Source organism: Pyrus communis, chromosome 13, assembly GCF_963583255.1.
Source record: "Pyrus communis chromosome 13, drPyrComm1.1, whole genome shotgun sequence".
Taxonomy (NCBI): Eukaryota; Viridiplantae; Streptophyta; class Magnoliopsida; order Rosales; family Rosaceae; genus Pyrus; species Pyrus communis.
This window is the reverse complement of record NC_084815.1, coordinates 19,349,947-19,374,370: the sequence shown is the minus strand read 5'-3', so window position 1 is coordinate 19,374,370 and position 24,424 is coordinate 19,349,947. Positions and strand designations below refer to the sequence as shown.

Below are 24,424 nucleotides of genomic sequence, written 5' to 3'. Positions count from 1 at the left end.
GAGCGTTCTGATAACGTGTTGTAGGCCTATTTGATTGAGCGCTCTAGGGTTTAGAGAAAGAGAGGGGTGCGGCAAGATTGAGGGAGAAGATAGATTGATTTAATTGTGAGGTGTGTTTGATTCACCCCATTGTGCCTTTATTTATAGTAGTAGAAAGGGTAAAACATTTCCCTTTAGGATTACAATATTTAATAGGTAATCTAATCCTAATAGGAATATATAATACTTTCCCAGATTCCCTAGGATTTATACAATCACATTCCTATTCTAAATATGACTGCAACAAACTTAAAATTAACCACAATTTTTGAATATGTATACCTTTATTTGAATTAAAAATAATTGTACTATCTTCAAGTAACAAAAAATATTTATACCTTTATTCGATTCCAGAAAACTTCCCTCTGTTTTTTCCTTGATGAAACGCCAAACCCTTACTGACGGAATATGTCGGTGATCCCTAACCTCCGCAGCTACATGTTTTGAAAAAGCACTAGAATTATCACTAATGCATTTTCCAGAGGAATCAAAAGAACCTGGCTGCTCATTCCAATTGGGAATTGAGAGTCCGCGTCTTCGTTGAGTTGATCCTTATAAATACAGAAAAAATAATTAAAAACCAAGAAACAAAAATCAATTTTCAATTTAGCCATTATACAAGTTAGAATACAACAAAAAAGCTGAAATTAATAATCATAATAATTTAAAAATAGACCACCTTCGAACTCCTCCTCTATGAGATGAAGTTCGTCAGAATGTTGATCTTCAAAATGTTAATCCATAGCAAAAGTTTCTGAAAAGAGAAGTAGAAAAACTGAAACGGAAGAAGAAATGGATGCACGGATGAAATGGGGAAGGAAGGGGTGTAAATTTGGATGCTGAGTTTGCGTCGGATTAAACCGACATTGAGCACACTGACGTTGAAAAAAAAGCCACCAGTGTCGAAATAAGTGAAGCCTGGTGTCGCTTAAAAGCGACACAAACTTCTGACAAGCATTACTAACATGCACGCGAATTAAATCAAACCACTTTCTGACACAATTTAATGAAATTCACTCGGCGTCAGTTTAGATGTAACTTGGCGTCGGTTATAAATGACACCATTTTTTGACACACATATTTAAATCGAACCACTTTCTGACACAATTTAATGCAATCCACTTGGTGTCGGTTTAGACAACACCCTATTCTGACACAAATCAATTAAATCAAATTACTTTCTAACACAATTTATTGAAATTCTTGTGACGTCGGTTTAGATAAACTGGGTGTCGGTTATGAACGACATTTGCTGGAATCCTTCTCCATTATCCATTTCCTCATGCAAAATAAGCGGGAAAATTCCCGCCTGAAAATTTCAAATTATTCGACCAATGTCGTCGCATATAAGTGACAAGAAAATAGCTTAAAAAAAAATCTGTTTAACCCAAACAACAAAAATAACTAGCTTTTTTTTTTCGTGGACTTTCACTATTGATCAGTCTTCATTCCCCGTTACTTGATCTCTGAATGTTTGTTTTTTGCGATTTTTGGTGTATGCGATCTCGAAGCATATATAAACAAGTATGATGGTTGGATCGTTGAAATTAGTTTCGTAGAATGCGTATTCCATCAAAACGATAGATTCACTAACACTTAGAGTTTATTTATACTTTCATTAAGTATAACATAAGATTTTATGGTATCCACTAGTGTAAATATTTTAAATTGAAGATCGAATTCATTCATTGTATTCATATAGGGTCGATGAGTGTAGCTATAAAAAATAATTAAAATCGGAGTTAGAATAACCATTGAATCGTGATTTTTCGTTTATAATCGTTGAAAAGTTTTGTCCCGTTACTTGATCTCTGAATGTTTGTTTATTGCAATTTTTGGTGTATGCGATCTCGAAGTATATACAAACATGTTTGACGGTTGGATCGTTGAAATGAGTTTCGTAGAATGCGTATCCCATCAAAACAATAAATTCACTAATACTTAGAGTTTATTTATACTTTCATTAAGTATAACGTAAGATTTTGTGGTATCCACTCATGTAAATATTTTAAATTGAAGATCGAGTTTATTTATTGTATTCATATAGGGTCAAGGAGTGTAGTTGTAAAAAAATCATCAAAATCAGAGTTAAAATAACCGTTAAATCATGATTTTTCGTTTATAACCGTCGAAAAATTTTGTCTCGTTACTTGATCTTTGAATGTTTGTTTTTTGCGATTTTTGGCGCATGCGATGTCGAAGCATATACAAACAAGTTTGATGGTTGGATCGTTGAAACTAGTTTCATAGAATGCGTATCCCATCAAAACAATAGATTCACTAACACTTAGAGTTTATTTATACCTTCATTAAGTATAACATAAGATTTTGTGGTATCCACTAGTGTAAATATTTTAAATTGAAGATCAAATTCATTCATTGTATTCATATAGGGTCAAGGAGTTTAGCTGTAAAAAAATCATCAAAATCGAAGTTAAAATAACCATTAAATCATGATTTTTCGTTTATAACCGTTGAAAAATTTTGTCCTGTTAGTTAATCTCTGGATGTTTTTTTTTGCGATTTTTGGCGTATGCGATCTCGAAGCATGTACAAACAAGTTTGACAGTTAGATCGTTGAAATTAGTTTTGTAGGATGTGTACGTATCCCATCAAAACGATAGATTCACTAACACTTAGAGTTTATTTATACTTTCATTCAGTATAACATAAGATTTTGTGGTATTCACTAGTGTAAATATTTTAAATTGAAGATCAAATTCATTAATTGTATTCATATAGGATCAAGGAGTGTAGCTATAAAAAATAATTAAATCGGAGTTAAAATAGCTGTTAAATCGTGATTTTTTGTTTTATAACCGTCGAAAAGTTTTGTTTTGTTACTTGATAACGTTTTGTCGGTTATAACCGACACCGGGTTTAAAAATATTTAATAAAAATTAAAATCTATGGCAGCTACAACCGACACCGACTTTGCAAATAAGCCCTGCAATAGCTACTTCATCTGCCAAGTGAACTGGCAGGTGCACCATTATATCAAAAAATGCATGAGGGAATATTTTTTCAAGTTGACATAATGTCAAGGCAATTCTTGAATTCAATTGCTTGAATCCTTCTTACTACACAACTGCCTGAAAATTGCACTCAACTATAATAATACCATAGTAACAGCTTTAGGCAAAACCGGATATAAATTATCCAAATGCTAATCGGACATTTCGAATTTCTGATGCAAAATCCGGATATAAATTATCCAAATGCTTCCATGTTGGAGAATCTGAAGGATGTCTGACTCATCCTTAGGACATTCAGTTGCATGCCACCTCATAAACTCATCCTGAAGAATGATGCAAGAGATGAAGAAGAAAGCACGAGGGAGAGGATATAAAGACCATCAATCTGTCACTTACAACCGACGCCGGGTTTCAAAATATTTAAAAAAACTAAAATCTATGTCGCTCATAATCGACGCATGCTTTAAAATATTTAAAAACAATAATTAGTGTCGGTTAGAAGCGACACTATTTTTTTTTTAAGCGAGACTATTATTTAAAAATTATTAAAATGCATGTCGGTTATAAGCGACATTAAATGTTTACATCAGTTAAAAGCAACATAGACAGTTTATGACGCTTACAAGCGACAGTAAATCCGACGTCATGTTCAGTAGGTGTCACAAATGTCTTATTCGCCACTATATTATATTAAAGCGACATCACCCAATAACACAATAAATCCATTTTATAGTAGTGAAATATCGTCTTTTTGTGGTGATTTCATTGATAAAACAAGGGTCAAATAACAATATTTGGATTGAACACACAACACTCCCATGGAGGAGGGTTCTATCCACAGCATATCATCAAATAATAAAGCACCAAATTACACGGATCAGTGAGCAATACAAAGATTTGAGAAGAAATCTCACTCACTAGAAGTTGAACGTACACAAAAATTTGTGATAAACATGAAGTATCAGTACCATTGTCAAATATGACCATATATAAGACTCCATATAGGAAAGGAGGAAGGGTGATCCCTCAAACATCCTTCAAGGCTCGTTGTTCTGTTTACACTAATTTGCGGTAAACTAAACGTCCTTCTTGTTTAAAGAGGGGAAGGAATTGATAAGGAAAAGGATTGTTAATTTTATGTGAACCGCACACGTTGCATGCAATCTAAGTGTGGTAAGAAAGAAGCCCCGGCCCCAAGAAAGATAGAGTGGAAAATAACCTGAAATATTTAACAATTAAAAAGTCTCTATCTATAATCTCTCTCTTCAACTCTAATACGTATTTGTTTATAATTCCTTATGCTATATATATGGAACCATCGAAGCCACTTGTCAATCAATTGGGAGGGGTTTAAGTTGATTATGCTTTTCACCGATTCAGCTAGAAGGATCGTCCAAACAGCTACGTAAATCATATATGTCCACAGAAAAGAACAACTCGATGTTTGTTAACAATTAAGTTTTGAACTCCATCTCTATAAAGCCCAGCACTTCTTTTTCGTAGTTTTTTTTTTTTTTTTTTTTGGGTAAGTGGGATCCAAGGAACTTTTATTAAAACAAACACACTTACAAACCAAACAATGAAACAAAGGCCCAATTTATTTATATAACCAAACAAATACCGGATCTAAAAACAAAGATAACACAGAAAAAGAGCCCAACAACAGCCAAACAAAACGAACAACTGAGAACCATCCATTGTGGTCACCACCACCGATCCGAGAATTAGCCACCTACTCGACCCTCCGTCCACCGCAGATCATCCCCTCCACAGGCATCACCTGCACATAGCCATCAACAAGAGACAGTCGGCGAGAGAAAAGCCAACCATCGGAAAGAAGCTCCAGGAAATTCCCGAGCAACACCACCGGAAACGGCAGACAACAAGAAGAACGTGGTGGTGTGGGAGACACCCGAGCCGGATACAACATTGGAACTCTACACACGAACTCAACAGAAAACATGGGTGAAAAAACGAAGCGAGGAAGGGCCATGAAAAGGGATACCCACAAGGGTTGAAGAATTGGGAAAGCCATAGAGGAAATTTGGAAGAACCAGCAGCAAATGGAAGGGAAGAAGAAAGAAAAACAAAAACAAAAAGCTACCCACCGATCCCAGCCACAACTAAAACCGACGGTAGCAAACGGAAACACGATCAGGATCACTCACACAAGAAGGTGAGAAGCACTTTTACAAAGAAGCAGTGTTCTTTGAGAAACAACCAACTACATACTTTTGCATTGTATATATGCGCTTTTGACAATAAATTAAAGGTGCATCTAGTAAAAATAAATTAAGCACTTTTTTCTCTCAATAATTTTTGCAGAAGTATTTTTCATATATAATCAGCATACAACTTGATTAAAAAAATAATGATTAAATTGTTGATGAAAATTTGATACAAGAATTAATGATCATTAACAAAATAATACCTACTTGATGAAAATATATATATATATATATATATACATGACAATTTATTTCTTAAAAATAAAAGGGCGCATTATAGTTGTGTAGTAATCAAATGTGAAATAAGTATTAACAAGACATAAAAGATTAGCAATTCTTTCTTGTTCAACATTTATCTCTCACCTATGAGTAGAATTTTCATTAACAATCTCTTCATCTATATGGTCTTCCTAATGTCTAGGTGGAAGTACGTAGCTCATCTTCATCCTCATCAAAAAGTTTGAACTCTTGATCTGTAATGGAAAGATTAATTACTAATAAAATTGTGCAAAGTCATTGAGGCAACAACAATTTGTACATATGTTTCAAAAAAGAAGTTATGAATACGAATCAATATCCATTTATTTTTTCAAACAGCAAAAGTTCTTTCAATTGTGCATTTAAGGATGAATGCCTCTAATTAAATATCTTTTTTTCTCCTCTAGAGTAACTTCCACGTCAAAATTCAAAAAGGTGATATCATTCACCCCTATAAGTTCCAGTATATTCTTATAAGGTCCATTACTATAGAGCTAATAAAATAGAATAATTTTTGTACAAGTATTAACCATGGGATCTTCCAAGGAACCCTCCAGAAACTTAATGAATTATATTGAGTTGATTAGTTCACATATTGTGCAACCGACACATTTGCATTGCACAACCACTAGGTTTGAAGTTTCTATTTTTTTGGGTCAAATTATCATTTCATAACAGAAGGGAAGAGAAGTACAATAGAGATACTCCAATAAAATGAGAAATAAGCAAGGCTTTCACGGGTTGCATGGAAAAAAACAAATTCCCAGAAGGTGAAAACCAAGCCATTCAAGCCCTAGTCCTTGATTGTGTGGTCAAAAGCCTCATAGACAATGAATCCCATACAAACCAAATCATTCAGAATAAAAAATAAAATAAGATAAAAATAGAAAAACCCAGAAATCCAATAATCACACAACCATCATAACAAAAACCGATGAATTTCATACAAATCAAAGCGCCAGAAGCAGAGCACCATTGTTATATACTTGGACGATGTAACCAGTTCAATAGGAATTGGAATGGACTAATAAAGAACCCCAAAGAAAACATAGAAACACAGAAATTCATATGCACATCGTACATATGTTAAGCTAAGAGACATCTGATTGCTCTCCAGCCCAACGTCTCTAAATAAAATAAAAACTTGTACAGGCAGTTTTGACATTTTTTCAAAGCGTAACAGTATTTTAGACTTTTGCAATTTAAAAAATAGGAGTAGTTTTGGAACTGAAAAACAGTTCATTTACATTATGTTTAGATGAGGGAAATAAACTTGAAATTTTGACAAAGTTTGAATTTATATTTTGACATGTATCAATTCCCTTATTTGGATTCGTAAATAGAAATTTAGAATTTCCACGAGAGTTTAAAAATAAAAAAATCCGTATTCAAATTTTATTGCTCTTTTAGGTTAACCAAAAAGTAAATTCACAAATTCTAGAAAATAAAACTATGTGAAAAAAATTTCATTAACATTATGTTTGGATGAGGGAAATAAACTTGAAATTTTGACAAAGCCAAAATTTATATTTTCACATGTATCAATTCTCTTGTTTGGATTCATAAATAGAAATTTAAAATTTCCGCGAAAGTTTAAAAATAAAAAAGCTTGTATTCAAATTTTATTATTCTTTTAGGTTAACCAAAAAGTAAATTCACAAACTCTAGAAAATAAAACTCTGTCATTTCAATTTCCATCATTTTAAAATTCCTTAGTAATCTTAAGTTTCCTCATCCAAATATAGTGTAAAAGGAGCCAAGTGCTTCCAGTGTTTTTTATAGACAACACTTCTAAGTGGAAGCACCTACCTAGGAGGTGCTTCTAAAAATTCCACTCTAAGTGCTTCTATTTCTTACCCAAATTGATTTTAAAAGTTTTTCCAAACAACTATTTTTCAAAATAGCAACGCTTTTACTCATTTGGAAGCGCTTTTAGCTCTCCATAAGTACTTGCCAAATGAGCCTTACATTTATCATATTTTTCATATCATATTTGTATTATTTCTCTAATTGAGATAAAGCATGTCAATACAAGTATGTCTCATATCTATTAAAAAGATGGTATAAATATGATATAAAAATATAACAAGAGTGACATTTAAGGAACTCTTTCAATTATCTTCATCCTCTAAGCCGTTTTTTACTCGCATCACACTGGTGGTGACTCACTGATCTATTACTTCATGGTTTCTACATACAATTGTGATTTTACAACTTGGTAAATTATATTTCCTCACAATATATATGTGTAATACATACTTAGATGTTTATCTTGAGGTACTTTTTCTAACAATGAAAGATGTCACAAGTTTGAAACATTATCTCCTATTAATAAATAAAATAATATATAATATATAAAATAATAATAATGGAGCTTTATATATAGAGATAAAAACTTTTACTATATTTCAAGGAACTTCACAAGTTTTTAAATATGCCAAGAAGAGATAGAAGCATAAAAACAATTAAAACTCAGCCCAAAAACATGAAAACAATGTTTTAAAATACCAACCATACCCTTAAGATTTTAGGCTTTTAATAGAACCCAACCCTCAAAATTTCAACAAAATTAATATGTGCCATAAGCTCAACACATCATCAACTATTTCTACATAATCAGTTTTGAAACTATATGTAGAATAAGTTTGTATCATTTATCATTTTTGCAGAATTAGTTTAACTTGTCTTCGATCATTTTTGTAGAATCAATTCAACCCGTCCTCGACTATTTTCGCATAATCAGTTCACCTATCTTCAACCATTTTTGCAGAATCAGTGCAACCCGTCATCGATCATTTTCGCAGAATCAGTTCACCCGTCTTTGACTATTTGCAAAATCAGTTCAACCCGTCTTCAAAGATGGGTGAACTGATTTAGCGAAAATAGTCGATGACTGGTTGAACCGAGTCTGCAAAAATTATCAAAGAAGCTAAACTGATTCTGCGAAAATGGTCAAAGATGAGTTGAACTGCATTTGCAAAAATGGTCGAAGACAGGTTAAACTAATTTTGCAAAAATGATTCAGGACTGATTGAACTGATTATAATAATAAATGATACAAACTTATTCTATATATAGTTTCAAAACTGATTCTATAAAAATAGTCGAGGATGGGTAGAGCTTATGGCACATATTAATTTTGTTGAAGTTTTGAGGGTTTGGTTCTATTAAAAGCCTAAAATCTTAGGGGTATGGTTGATATTTTAAAACATTGTTTTCATGTTTTTGGGATGGGCTTTAAATGTTTTTATACTTTTGTCTTTTATTAACATGTTTAAAAACCTAAACTAGTGAAACCTTAAAATATAGTAAATTTTTTTTGTCTCTATATATAAAGCACTTGCAGTTAATTAGTACTACAAAAGCAAAAATGCATAATTCGTGGAAGAAGAAAAACACAAAAGTAGTGCTGTTTAAGACTTTAACTCGGTTACTATGAGGGATTTTCTAGTGTACTGGAACGTAGCTCGGGTTACCAAACAATATTGTAATACAAGTGGATGGATACTTAAAAAAAATTACAACCACTTGTATTATGACACGTAGTGTTCTCGGTGTAACGCCCTGACCCAAAAATTTTATTTCGGAAACTAATTTTGGTGAAAGGCCAAAATTAAACTCTTGTTTAATTAACTACCATTAATCACAATTCTTTATTTAAATTTCCTAATTACTCACAAAATTTACTCACCAAAACATAAGACTTAATTTCATCTTATTCATCGAATTTCTTTTCTTAGATCAATTTCCTAACAAAATATAATTCTCAATTATTTAAGGCCGCATCTAACTCCTGTTAGACTGCCTACGTACCCTTGAGTGGGATCAAGTTTTTCGTAGTTCACCATTCATCCTTTTATCCATTTCCGAAAATATTCTAGCAATGGAAATATTCAACATTAGCTTTCACAATCGAATCACCTCAAATGGGTACCAATTATGGATTTAAAATATCAAAATTTGCATGAAAAGGCAACGTCGGCCCACTGGCCATGCGCCGCCGTAGGTGGCAGTTTCCAATGAACGAAAACTCAATTTTCCAATTAAAACTAAAAATTACCAAATTTTACAGGCAAGTAGATTCAATGAGAGGAACAACCTTCATACCTAGGCAGAAGTCCAATTCGGTCGGAAAACCCTCTGAAAGTCCTTCGATCCACCGAAAACCCTAAAAAGGGTCCACTTCGATTCGATCAATCCGGTGTTCCATCGCCCCAAAATATGTTTGGGGTTTGTTCCTGGAATAAAAAAAAAATTGAATGATGGTGGTACTCGACGGTGATACCTACACAATTGGCCGATTGCCGCCGCACCCCTAATGGATCCCGACGGCATGTTTTAGGAGAAATCAAAGCGAATTTCCCTCAATTTCTGGGTGAAAATGGAAGAAAATGGATCAGGGATGTTTCTCAAGTATTTTCCCTGTCAAAGTGCACCGAAAAAGTGGCCGGAAAGGATCGATTTTGGCCGTGATACCCGGTCGGGTCGCGCAGGTCAAGGGGAACCCGTTTTCCCCTCCTTCTATTTTTCCTTCCTTTCTCTCCTTTCCCCTGTTCCCATTGGCCTATCATGTTCATCTCTCATCTCCCCTATTCGCCGCAATCTCTTCTCCTTTCTCTCCCCAAACTCTTCTCTTCTCCCATCTCTCTTCCTGCCATCTGGTAGGTTCCAAACATTTTTGTTTTTGTTTTTTTTAAGGGAATTGTTATTAGCACTCCAAAAATCTCATTCTACACTCCAAACTTTCTATATTTAGAAAGAAAAATACACTTGTGAAGAGTGTAGAATGAGATTTTTGGAGTGCCAATAACACTTCCCTTTTTTAAAGCCTCTAATTCATTCGTTTCAACTTCGGTTCACAAACGGTTTTCGCCCACGCTTTCGTAGGGTCGAGCTCTAACCAATTTATATCAAGAAATACGATAAAATATATGAGGATAAAATACGTCCTCGTAAAATTACATGTAGTCAACTATGGCATTTTCGTCTTTTCCACTTATTAATAAAATTTTCAACATAAATTATAATAAATCCCATAAACAAAATTCTAAAATTCCTCTAATCAAATTTTCATAACCATAATCTATTTATTCTCGATTTACTCCACATATTCATATATTTTTAATTTTCAGGGTACTACATTCGGCATTGAACTTCAACGATCCAAACCGTCTATTTTGTAAGTCTCGATTCATAGATGAACGCACCCTACATCGAACTTCAAAGATCCGAACCGTCTATTTTGTAAGTCTCGATTCATAAATCATCCTTGTAAAAATTCAATTCAATCTGAAACCATTTGCCTATTTAATTATCACGATGAAATTTCATGTTTTCTTAGAACAAAGTGTTTGTCAATTCTTAGAACTTAATTAGATGTGAATGGGGATTAGGTGTGGGGCCCATTCTACATCGAACTTCAACAATCTGAACCATGTATTTTGTAAGTCTCGTTTCATAGATCATTCTTACAAAAATTCAATTTAATCCGAAATCATTTGCCTATTTAATTATCAAGATAAAATTTCATTGTTTCTTATATAACAAAGTATTCGTTAATTTCTTTGAACTCAATTAGATGTCTTAAACATTTCCGATTTAGCTATACTTTGCAAGAATGATCTATGAGGTGCAATTTGAAAAAATAGACGATTTAGATCGTTAAAGTTTGATATGATGTAGACCCTATAACTAATTCCTATTTTTCTAAATAAAAAAATAGGAATCCTTTTTTAAGTTTCCTGTATATATATATATATATGTATGTATGTATGTATATATATCTGCAATTCTGCATCCGGTGACTTCCTTGTCAAAAAATAAATACAAAATAGAACCATCGAAAAGCGGCTGAATTGACAGAAAAAATGTAACACTCACGATTTTGATGAAATCTATTAAATAATTTTTGTATTTATGACTTAAGCTGCTACTTCGTGTGGCTCCTTTAGACGGCTTCTCTTTGACGATGCTCTTTGTCGGTTCCATTTGTCCCCCTTCTCGGCTCCAGTCGTTTTCGAGCTCAACTTGTTTGTTTATGTTTCCTTCTTTTTTTTTTCATTTTAATGCTTTCTAATTTTTTATTTCTAATGAGAATATTTTGTACACACTAATATCTATTCTGGAAAAGTATTTTCACAAAAATTTATTAAGAGGTCTTTTTAATCGTCGATTGTTAGTTGCAAATATAACTGCGGTCACGTGGTTTGATGATATTCCAATGTAATTCTTCTTTTTTATTTTAGACTTGATGTCCCGTTGTCAACAAAGAAAAAAAATGTATTGGGAGGTAAATTTGGGAGTTGACTGCTCACCCCGTTATGGCTAATTGGTGCACCTTATTTTAAAAAAAAATATATTTTTGGCACTATAAAAATCTAATAGTTTTGCTATCACTATTTCTTTAGGAATGTGATTGTGTAAATTTAAAGTATGAATCCTAATAGGATTTGGAGATCAATCTTTATAGGCTTTGTTTACTTGTAAGACAAGAATGTCCATCATGATTAGTATCAATAATGGCCAGTCAAGAGGTGATACTATTCACAAAACATCTGAGCCCTTCTATCTCACACCCACTCTTAAATTTTAGTTTCACGACACGTTATGAGCACCAACGTGCCTGCCATGGAGTTGAGCCCGACCAAAGATGCTACCTAGGCCTTGAGATAAAAAATCAAGCGTCTGAAGAAGGCCTTACACAACTCAACTCACACCCTTGGTCTGGAGATTGACGACTTTCTACAACCTCAGGTCGGTCAACAGTTCGCTGCTGAGCTCCGGTTCCAAGACTACGTAGAGTGTTACAAGAAGATGAAGGTGACTCACCCCCAACATGATCTTGATGTGAGGGATTATGAGCTGGGCTCTGAGTTCTCGTGGTTGACAAGCCTCCGTCTGTCAATTATTCCACCCAACAGCCTCCTGAGCACACCACAGAGCCAACCAACACACACATTGGCGGAGGCACATGAGGACTACGGTAGTCCTAGGCCTACATTTACTTGAAAAAACAAGATTAGTATTACACCTATATCCACTGCTTTGTAACCCTTCTCAACACTTAACACAAATCCAATCTATCTCTTCATTTAAATCTCATTCTAAAATTAAGTATAATATTTCAAATGGTCATTTATCACAAATCAATGACATTAAATTAAAACCCATCATTCACTTTGAACTAAAAAAATCGTCTTCCACTCATGCACCGGCGGAGCTATTCTCCTATTTTTCTTCAGTTTCATATATTTAGCCATTCCAAATCCCAAATTTATTGAATAAGAACAATAAGGTTAGTGAAACTCTATTATTCTCCATAAAATATTAGTTTCTATTCTATCCTACCTCTTACTTGAGTTTTAGGGTTTGCAAAATTTTTAGTAATTCTCACTATTGAGTTTAATAATATTTTTCAGTAGTAGATGACACGATGCAATGGTTTCAAAATATGAAATTCATCGAGAATAACTATGATTACTATAAATAGATAAAATTATCTATGCATATGTAATTTTGCCTACTTAATTATTTGGATGTATATATTATGATGTTTTGCATTAGTAAGTTTATAACCACTATTCATTTTGTCTTCTTCTATAATTGTGTGAGGCCCCTCTTCACAACAAATCCTCGCCCCCGCCACTAAACATACAGTCAGCCGACCATCCAGCTGATCTTCTTGAGCATAATAATCCAGAAACCTCAGATCCGAGTAGACCAGCCCCGCAATGTTTAGTTTCCAGTGCTTTTCTCTTCTTTTTTAAGTTTTTCAAGTAACAGAACAATTCTAAATTGTAATAATTTGTTCCTTTTTGCTTAGACAGGCCTTAAGGGTCATTTTAAATATGTTTATGAAGTGTGTTTTTTTATCCTTTATCGGTATATGGATGTGTGGTAGAGCATGGGATATTTTTAGCATGAAGTGACAATTGGTTTAAATTTTCAGGTAATTAGTGGTTGGGAAAATATGTATGTGAAAGCATCAGTGTAGCGAAGACCAATTTGGCTAGCTTTGTTTTTCGACAAACTTCTTTTTTTTTTATTTTTTTAAGGAAAAAAAGAAAAAAAAACCCTCCACGTGGGAGTACATCTCTTGCACCCGCATTCACTGAGGTCAGGCAAGTCTTCCATTTACAAACGGTGGTTTGATGTTCCTACCACTCTTACACAGCACTCGGCTAATGTAGGACTTATACACTTCATTAGCTAGCCTTTAAACAAAACACTAACCATTTAGAGCGTTCGTCTTTAAAAAAATATTACCTCACTCGACCTCTCGTGAGTGGATTTAACAACTGATCCTTGTGATCTGGTGGTCCACTACCGCCCATGGTCCTTCCTTTCATTGTTGGACTTTTACTTGTCTGCTTGCTCAGTTTGACCACTTAGTATTGTTGGAGTTGTACCCTAAAAGTGAATTTCGTAATTGGATATTACGTAACAACTTCAAATTAATTAATAAATAAATGGACAAGGTTTATTCATTTATGAGTTTGGCTTTATATTATAGAGATAATTTATTGTGAATGAGTCTATAGGATTTAAGGTATGGAAGCAAGGTCCCAAATGAGGGAGGTTAGGACAGGGAGACTTGTATTCCATACTCACTTAGTCCTTAAATAAAGTACCTAGCCGTTTAGAAAGTCAATTGGACATTGACTATCTAGAAAGGTTGGTGTATATTGCATTAAGGTTAGCATGACTTCGTGCTACGCGTGTTGGACACGTGGTGGATATACATGTGCTTGTATGTTGAACAGATTCATTGAACACTAACTGTCCAAGAAGCTTAAACAATGCAAATACTTTTTAGACTTGAGGCATCATATTCTAGAATTCATTTTTGACAAATTTTTCCCAAGTCGAGAATCCTACAAATTAATATGAAAGAATTAGTACATATAAGAAAAGTCATGAAGCTGAATAATTTTAAATATTTTGCACGTATAAGTCCTTGACAACATTATACTTCAAAACCCAAAACTTTGGGGAAAAAACAACTAACTATTCAAACCTAAGAATCAATTATAGTCAGACAAGTGGCTAAATGAGTTTGGGGAGGAGGTGGTGGTGGTGGTTTTGAATTGAACTTTTGATGTGTTGTTGTATAAAACTTGCACTTATCATGATATTTTTCAATTTCTTTTCAATGTGAAAGGGACATAGTGGTTTTAACTCTCGTTTGATCCTAATCTAAACTCGATATGTTAGGAAAACTAGAGCTTAGCACTAAACTCATGATAACGAGTACTTTTCATATTTGTTGGTTGGATTAGGGTTAAGGTAATTATTACAGTTGGATGACTAGCATCACATTGAGTTAGGAACCTCCATCGTCCAACTTGCTAAATTTTGGATATATCTGTATTGGTGTGTATCCAAGTGTAAAAGAATAATGAAGAATAAATAAATTAAATTATATATATATATATATTATGTTATATTTAAATGAAGAAATAATGTTGGAGGAATAATGTGGATTCTTCAAACGTTCACACCAGGATGACGAAATATATATAAGCATAGAGTTTCCTGTAGCAAACCCTATCTCCCACCTCTCTTCTTCCTCCTCTCTCCTCTCATCTCTTTTTATCTTTCCTTATTTTCTGTCTTTTTCTTAATGCACGCAGCAAAGCTAAACAAATTTGAATCAGATCCTGACTCATATATAACATCAAAGTATTAATAGCTAGACAAAGTGGATCTAAAACATGGGAAGAGGCCACTGGCTTCGGTTGAATCGAAGGAGAAAGAGGAAGATCAAATATTTCCTGTTTACTCAGCTCGATCTCAGGAAGACACTTCTGCCATGGTTTCAGCTCTAGCTCAGGTGATCGGAAATAATAGTGACCAAATTAATAACCCACTTGATCAAGTGCAAGGAATAAGTTCGTTAATCACCTCACAGTCTAGCCCTACCGAGACTCAATCTCAACCAGTACTACTTCAAGATCAAGGTATTATATCCTATATTATTATCAACAATGAATTAATCTTCATTTTAACTCTCTTTCTGAAAGAAAAAAATAATTATTTGATATATTTTTTTTTCTTCAACTATTTGATTTATTTCCAGCAACACTACTTGATCTCCTTCATAAGGGATTTAGGGCTCCTGTAACCAATTAGTTATGTGGATTGAGGAGTAATTTCTGCATCCCTATTTCCTCCTGCTGCTCCTGTAACCAATTAGCAATGTGTATTGACTATATTCAACTAACGCGATCCCTCTAGCATTATTCAAACTAACTTAAGTACCATATGAAATAATTCTTTTTTGTTTTTTTGTTCTTTAAAGAAATTAATAATATAAGTTTGTGTGAAGGGAATTTGAGGAGACAACACTATAGAGGAGTGAGGCGGAGACCATGGGGAAAGTGGGCGGCGGAGATTCGTGATCCGAATAAGGCAGCCCGAGTGTGGCTCGGCACTTTCAACACAGCCGAGGCTGCAGCTCTAGCTTATGATAGAGCTGCTCTCAGGTTCAAAGGAAGCAAAGCTAAGCTCAACTTCCCCGAAAGAGTAGTTCAAGGGAGCTCTGAGTCAGGTTGTCTCACACTAACTACTCAATTACAATACAGCTTGAACAATATTCCTCCTGAGGCTAATATTTCTCGACCAACATATTCCAATGTTTTCGATTATGCACGATATAATAATGTCACATCTACGTCGTCGTCCTCCATGCCATCTCAACAAGCTGCAGAGCTCCAAAGCTTTTCGATGCAGTTTGGTTCTTCTTCAAGTTCGAGTTCGGTTCCTCCTTATAAGTATAGGAAAGACTTTGACGGAAGTCACTCAAGATGATGAATAGTGAACTAATCACTAGGGTGAACGCTTGGAGAGACTGAACGATTAAGGAGAGTAAATGGCTCATATAATTTTGATGTATGTGTGTTTTTCTTTCGTTTTTTTATTTTTGTTTAATTTCTTCTGGACTAAAACAACTTTCAGTTTTTATCACAGTTCACTTCAGTTTGCATTTGATGAGGACTAATTTGACAAGAAGCTATATAAATTTCCCACGCATGTGTGTGCAACCTTATGTATGGGAAGTGATTTTTGCAGATCTCCTTTTTTACTCGTGCACACTTTGTACATAGCGTGCAGAATGAGGAAAAAAAAAACACATTTAAAGAATAGCTGGGCCTTTCCACATTTTTACTTAGATTTATCAAGATGGAATAATGAAGTTAATTTGAGCAAGCATGAATCAACTCATATATGATGCATGCAATAATTGTGGTGTAAGAGAAATTCCATGATGTATGAAACGAAGTTAATTAATCAAGCAAGCTTGCTAACTTAACTATGTAAGTATGTATTTTGCATGAATTTTGTGCACATATATACATTACATAGAGCCCAAAGGAAAGTACAGACCCTAACAAACGAAAAAGTGAGAGCGCTAAACGTGTACCCGTCAGATCTGGTCATGGTTTTATAACCATATAATATATAGATCTATGCTGCACATTGTAGCTTTTTGAGTTTTATATAAAAAGTTTTAACGAAAAGTTTATGATACTGTTTATTTTAACGAAAAATTATATTTTTATACTAAAAAATCAATCCTGATACTATTCAATTTACCCTTTATTTTGTCCTTATCATTAAAACTCAAAATTTTCAAACATTTTTCCATTAGTTTTCCTTTATATACATATATATATATATATATATATATATATATATATATATATAGTTTATTAACTACTTAAAAACCTAGAGATAGATCGATATGTATTTGATAAAAATAAAAAATAAAAATAGATCGATCTGTCTGTGAATCGTGTGTACTCTCGATGTGAGGATTGTCACCGAATTCGGCAGTGAGTGAGAAAAGTTCGGAGTTAAAACACGACAACTGGGGTCTGAAAATTGTGGCTGTTCTGGCATCGATTTGATATATGCAATGTGTGGTTATTAATTACAAGGGTCTCACGCGTTTGTTAGGAGGGATTTTTCAATATAATCGATACACGAGATGATACATTACGTGTCATTATATAAATTATAAGATATATGTACTAAAAAGTTAATAACTTAAAAAATAAAATTTCCCACCAGTTTTATTAAAACACATGATGTACCAGTATTCCCAAAATTTTCTGATTTGTTAGCCTTTCACTCATACACAATATCTGACAGGGCTGGTTACTTTTTACTGGCTGGTTTTGTCAATTCAGAGAAACGATTATTTAAATGGAAGATGATTCTTTATCATCCTAATTTTTCTACCATTCCATCTCCTCTTATTTTAACAGTTACGGTTAAGTCACGTTAACATCTTATATTGATTTTTTATAAAGATAATAAGACAAAAAATAATGTGTGGGATGAAAGAATGGAAGGGGATGAGAATAGGAGGGTAGAGAATCATCCTCCTATTTAAACCTGACAAGTCTTGACAAGTTTTTCACTTTTGTGTATTCAAATAAAAATAATAATGTTACTTAAACTTATGATAATAAACGATTTAATGATCCTTGTAAAGTGTTCAGTTTCTATGTGATATTAGTTTGGATAATGTTAGAGATATCAAAATTTTAAATCTAATAATGTATTACTAATAGGAAATAAACATGTTAATCAATACTTAATTAATAATTTAAGGATTTTTTAATAACATCCCATAAATTATTGAATACATCCCACGTAATATTTAATGTTAAATGACTTGTATAAAATGACTATTTAAACCCTATTTTTTCTCAAAAAAACCTAAAATTTAAAAATACAAAAAATAAAAAAGCAATTATTTTCTTCCTACACCCCAAATCATGAAAAATAAAATCCTAAAACTACCCGTAAGTTTATTTATAATTTTGTACACACCTGCACTCACAATGTCTTGTCATTATGTTTTTTTTTTTATTAACTGAAAGTATTCTGCAACATAACAGGGTAAGATATATTATGAAATATTCAAATCTTCTTAGAGATAGTTTAGTAGTGTTTTTTTTTCTTTTGCTAAATTTTTTTGAAGCATGCTTGCTGTTTATTTCGTAAGATGGGTAAGGATGCAATATCATTCAAGCATGATTGCATAACCGAATTTTTAACCTGGGAACAGCAGGGTATAAATGGTCTCTGGTGAAAAAATGATCTTCTTGGCTAAATTGGTTGTGGGCACTGAACTTTTCGGATTTGACATTTAGATAGATTAGTAAATTATGAGCTCTAATAAAAAAAATGATCTTCATGGCTAAATTGGTATTTAAACAAAGCAAGTGAATACCATCATCCCCAACCAAGATGCCAACACCTAGTCCCTTACGTTAACACGAGTCACCGACAGGAGATAGTTCAACATGTTAAATAGAAGCAAAGGAGAAAGTCAAAGTAGCAAAACTATCTGTTGGACAAAAAGAAGGAAACGAAAGATCATTCCATGGAAAATAATGAAAACCATATAAGCAAGAATATAAGCTCGGATCAAATTTTTATAACGTTTTATTTAAGGTAACAGATGCATCGACTAACAGAACTTTAATATAATAAAATTTAATGAATGTGGGGTGTATGTGAAAATATAAGGTGTATGTTGAGAACGTGGGGTGTGAGGGTATTATAGAGAAGTATATGAGGTGTAAGAAGATAATTTTTAGTTGAAAAAGTAAATGTGGGGTGTATTAAGTATGTGGAGTTTATTCAACAATATGTGAGGTGTTAATATAATAAGCCATAATTTAATCATCAACAAATACATCATTTTGTTTTCAAATTTAATTTAAAAAATTAAATCTCTCTAATATTATCCTATTAGTTTTGGAGGCAGGTGCCCTCATATTTTTGTGGTCACGGTTAAGCTACGTTAATATTTTATATTACTATTTATTTTTATCTTATTATCTTCATAAAAAATAATATAAAATATTAATTTGACTTAACCATGATTACATAAAACAGAAAGACACGAAAAGTAGGAGGGCAGATAATCTGCCTCCATTAGTTTTCATCTAATCCAAAGTCCATGCTGCCATATCCAAAGTCAAAAGTACGGTTTTAAACCATCATTGTAGTATATGGATCTACCACTAGTGGAAGCTCGAGTGTTTCGCAAATATTTTTCTCAATTTTCTTTTTAGGTAAGCGTTCAACTTCAACACATGGATCCATTTAGTCTTTAGGTAAGAACCGCCGCTACCAAAGCTCTCTTTCTTTCTTTCCTTTTTTTTTTTTTTCCTTTTTTTGGTCGAAACCTAAATGTTTTCAGAATTATGACCCGTATCCTCTTCCAATAATGGTATAAGCCATGTACAAAACATCACCCATCAAAAATTCATAATCTCTATTAATATTCCTTGCACTTTTGACTTCAAACTTGGAGCAAAGTCTCCACTCCACGACCACCACCTGATTCACTTCTCTCCAGTCTTCACCACCACTTAATAACCTAATTTCTGACTTTAAGTTCTCTATTTTAGTCTAAATTAACCATATAGTATGTTACAATTAATGTGCATTGGATGGAAACAATTGAATTCATAATATAGATTATAGTTATTGTTAATTTGTTACGATTTTTTTATATTGTTTTGATCATGTGTTGGTTAGTTCATATATATTTTTTAGCTTCATAAATTGATATAATTTTTTTGTTTTGATTATTTGATATGTGTAGAAATTAGACGTATGAAACAATATTACAAGCGAAAATCATCATTGATTAGTTCGAACAATCCTATTCCAAATAGTTCAACTCTAATTTTGGATAGTTCTAAATCATCATGGATCTGTTCTTTCTTATATTGACAATGAAACTATCATGACATATTTTAGAGTACGAAACCTCGTTGTGGACAAATTCCTTCTTTGTAGCTTGTAATGTTGTTTTTACAAAGATTATGAATGAAAAGTTGATAGTTGATCATTTAATTATTCAATGTTATTTTCGTCTAATTTTTTTGGAGATTTATATTGAGATACCACCCGATGTTAAAATCCCGAATCCGTCACTACATGTCACGTGTTTAAGTTTGACAAGAATTCTCACAAGGTTGACTTTGAGGACTAATGATTCACATTTTATCAATTTTATAATGGTTTAATAAATTTTTAATTCATTAATCAATACTACGAAGTACTAATATTTTCTGGTTTAAAAATAGAGTAATGGTAGGTAGACTAAATTTATAGACTTAATTTCTAAACGAAATGATATGTCACCAATAAGAAATAAGTATGTTAATCAACACTTAACTAATAATCCAACCATCAACTTCCATGTCATTTAATTTACAAAATTTGGTCTACAAATTGGGTAATGCTATGGAGAATAAATTGTCATACTAAATTTGGAAACAAATGATATGTCACAAAAAAAAAATAAGTTCATTGTTCAATATTTAAGCAATAATTCAATCATCAATTTCTATGCCATTTAATTTACAAATTTGATCTCTCTAACATTACCTCTATAAATTTAGTCTCTCTAACATTACCGATAAAAATATAAACGTAAGCTGTAGTCAAAGTCCTTGCTAAAAACAAAAAAAAAAAGAGCAGAGGGAAAGTAAGTCTTCCGCTCCACGTATGAGTGGTGGGACGAGTGGCAAAAATTAGTTTGGCGGAAAAGGGGAAAAAGTCGGCTGGTGTTGACTTGAGCGCTCCAGTCTCCACGCCAAATTGCCAAATATGGATCAACCGTTCGAGTTTTGTGGTCCACTGCCTCTGTCTCTGCTTCCTTTTCATGGCCGGCTCTTGCTTTTTTTGTCGCCTCCAAATTTTCAAATCTTTCGGCCTTCACATTCGCCTCTTGCTACAAAACGAGTATTGGTCGCTGTCCTGCAGGTGCTACATTCTAGATTCCAATTTTATACCAATTTTTTTTATTTTTAAATTTAAAAAAATTGATTCGGTACGGTTTGTTACCAAACCTAATACCGAAACTGAACCAACTAAACACTGAACGGACCGATCTTGTACCATGCTGAAGTGAGCCGAAAAGAAACCGAACAGACCGGGGTTGCCTAGGCCTACATACAAGAATTCAATTTTATACCAATTTTCTTTTATTTTCTTTTTTTCATCTAAGAGATACAATGAAAGTGATTTATGTACATCTCGTTTATTTTACTTGACTTGTTTATTTACTTATAATTTTTAAATTAAAGAATTAAATGAAATTCAAAGACACTTGGAAGAAAGAAAAAAAGTGTCAAAATTATTTATCTACTCTAAGCTACGAAAAAGAATTTGAACTTGAGTTATGGTGAATAATATGTTGTTGTACCTGCGAGTGTGAAAATTATTTCTCTGTAAAAAGAAATATAATATTGGATGCATTGTGTACATTAACGGATTCATTAAGGAACTTGGGATGGTGATGGAACCATCCAAAAGTACGGAAAGTGGCTATTAGGACATCAGAAGACCACCCAAGTCTACACTATGGTTAGGAGCAGAGCATCAACAGGTTAGCCAAAACTACGTCATTCGTCAGGTCATTAAAAAAGCAAAAAATTAAAGCCACGTGCACGCAGCACGGCCTTTAGACTTCACTTAATTAAAAGTCCAAAAGACTTAGCAGCATCTTCTAGAACCACGTGAGACAACACTCAACTCACATTTTAAATTCAAACCATTTAATAAAAAATTAAAGCCCAAAAGACTTTAAACCTTCGACTTCACTTTACCAAATTCCAATTTTCTATTATGAAACTTTGACGTGAAGTCTTTGTAGTTGTAATGTTGTTTGCACAAACATTATGAATGAAAATTTGTAGCCTCTCGTTTAATTTTTCAATGTTATTTTGTCTACATTATTATGTTTTTAACTCTTTATTAGAACAACCCAATGTTACAATCCTGAATCCGTCAATGTACAACGGTTATAAATTTCATAGTTAACAAGAAATAAGGTAGAGTTGCCAATGCGATGGACCAGCCCAAAAACTATCGGACATAGGAGGATTAAGTTGGGCCTATTTAGTCCGACTTCAAGTTGGTGTTGGGCCGGACCAGATTTGGGCCAGAATATTCTTTTCTCTCCCGGTAAATCCTAAAAACTACCCACAGAATAGTAACAAGAAATAAGCTAATTGTTGCACATAAACAGCTCATGACAGAGAGCCTGCTCATGGATCGCTTCGGTGGAGTTTTTCATATCACAATGCGCTAATTGTGAGAGTTCGGAATTGATAAACTTGATATATTCGAGCTATAACAATCGGGCACATAAAAATCACGAAACAAAGGATCCGGAGAACATTGAAACGTTATATTTAGGTGGCAAAACCTCAAAGGTTTAATAGCATATACAATAGGAATACAGTAGCTTGATTTAGAATAAGACCGCAATAAGCAGGTAACCGTCAATTTTTCATACCGTGTGGAGACCAAAAGAATACTGCAGCAGCCCTAACATTGAATGCCGAGAATAATGTAATGGGAGCAAAAAATACTGTGAGCCTACAAGTTATGCATCAGGAGTCCGTTGAGCCCTCTTTGCATAAGCGCCTTCTAAGACTTCTTTAGCTCTATGGACCTTTGACTGAAGATAAAAACTTCCATTTTTGGCATTCCGCTCGAACAAGCTGTCATACCTCTTCATAAAGAAAAATTTTTCAAATGATTAACACTTCTCAGAAAATTCTACCATGACATTTACATGCAGGGAAAACAACAGAGAGAATAAATAAATAAACACAAACAAATAGAGCACACCTGCAAGATCTCCTCCCATGATGCACGCTCCGTGATACCTAGAACCTGCCTTGCCTCTGGTTCAGCCATTATTTTGCTAGCTCTCCTAATATTCTTTACTGCTTCGTTAGCAACACCATTCTTTGAGGCATCTGCATTCAGTGATAACACAAAGGGATTTATCATAAAATACAGATAGAATGTACACTTGTGATTTGCAGAGATGCAAGAAACCTGCTAGTGCCTTGTTAGAGTTAATGGAAAATATCCAAAAGGTTTTAGCTAAGATTTGGGATTGCAAGAGAGCATACTTGAGATTGCCTGCTGGTATGCACGGAGCACAGCCCTGCCCACTATTGCCGAGCCCATTACGAGCACATTGGCAAGAACTTTTGCAGCCTGCACGCACAAAGAACAACTTAACTACATGAGAAAGATTGCAGTTTTAGTGAAGGAAGAACATGAAAGCCCTGTCTAATTATAGAGCCTCAGTTGTCTTCTGAGTGCTGCAGATGGAACAAAATACAAAGATAATTGCATTTACAGCAGGTAGGAAGTTTGTTTATGGGATAACATTCACTTTGGGCATCATTGTGGGATTCGGTTTCCTCTAAACGCTGGTATAAACCTTTCTTCTTCATTCGTGTGGACTGGCGGGCTATTGTTCCTTCCGATGTTCTTTAATTTAGAAGTTTTGGAATGTTAATAAGATACATTATTAGATGTTTATGGCAAGCTGGATATTCAATGGAGAGCTTGTTCAGCAGCAAAAATCGAAACAAAACTAGCAACTCTCTCACGAACGGTCACCAACATAAATACATGTACCATTAACAGACTGAATTTTAGTGGATAAAACTTTGCGTGATAGCCCAAAGCTGAAGTAGAAACTAATAAATCATAAGACAAGCATCACCGAGAATACATACCATCACCGACGAAGAAGCAAATAAACCCAAGAAATTTCGCAACAGGGGCAACCCGTCAGGACCCTAGAAACCTAGCAGCAGCACAATGGACACAAATACTAAACACAATCCTAACATTTGAGAGTGAGAGAAACCCTAAACAGAAAATTTTGGAAGAAAAGAGAAGCAATTAATCGATGTACATCAATCAATGAGAGAGAGAGAGAGAGAGAGAGAGAGAGAGAGAGAGAGAGAGAGAGACTTACAGATTGAATTTGATGATGGCAGGTTTTGGTATGATTGAGAGAAAGGGAGGGGGGGTTAGGGTTTTAGAGATACAAAAGGGGGGAGAGAGAGATTAGAG

At 33.7% G+C, this 24,424-nt stretch overlaps 2 protein-coding genes across 4 annotated transcripts; one reads left to right on the top strand and one right to left on the bottom strand.

Moving 5' to 3' along the window:
• Positions 1–15,037: 15,037 nt before the first annotated feature.
• On the top strand, positions 15,038–16,484 carry LOC137713843 (ethylene-responsive transcription factor ERF114-like). Its single transcript, XM_068453198.1, has 2 exons — positions 15,038–15,459; positions 15,828–16,484. The coding sequence occupies exons 1-2, from the start codon at positions 15,312–15,314 to the stop codon at positions 16,307–16,309; spliced, it is 630 nt and encodes a 209-aa protein (XP_068309299.1). The 5' UTR covers positions 15,038–15,311; the 3' UTR covers positions 16,310–16,484.
• A 6,229-nt stretch (positions 16,485–22,713) lies between these two features.
• LOC137713686 (mitochondrial import inner membrane translocase subunit PAM16 like 2-like) lies at positions 22,714–24,424 on the bottom strand. 3 transcript variants are annotated; one of them, XM_068453018.1, is made up of 5 exons: positions 24,327–24,424; positions 24,082–24,179; positions 23,464–23,551; positions 23,174–23,304; positions 22,714–23,054 (listed from the first exon to the last, which is right to left on the bottom strand). In XM_068453018.1, the coding sequence occupies exons 2-5, from the start codon at positions 24,082–24,084 to the stop codon at positions 22,926–22,928; spliced, it is 351 nt and encodes a 116-aa protein (XP_068309119.1). In that variant the 5' UTR covers positions 24,085–24,179; positions 24,327–24,424; the 3' UTR covers positions 22,714–22,925. The 3 variants fall into 3 exon arrangements, with proteins under 3 accessions (XP_068309119.1, XP_068309120.1, XP_068309121.1); XM_068453019.1 differs by having other exon boundaries at positions 24,082–24,152; positions 24,327–24,401; XM_068453020.1 differs by lacking the exon at positions 24,082–24,179 and having other exon boundaries at positions 24,327–24,382.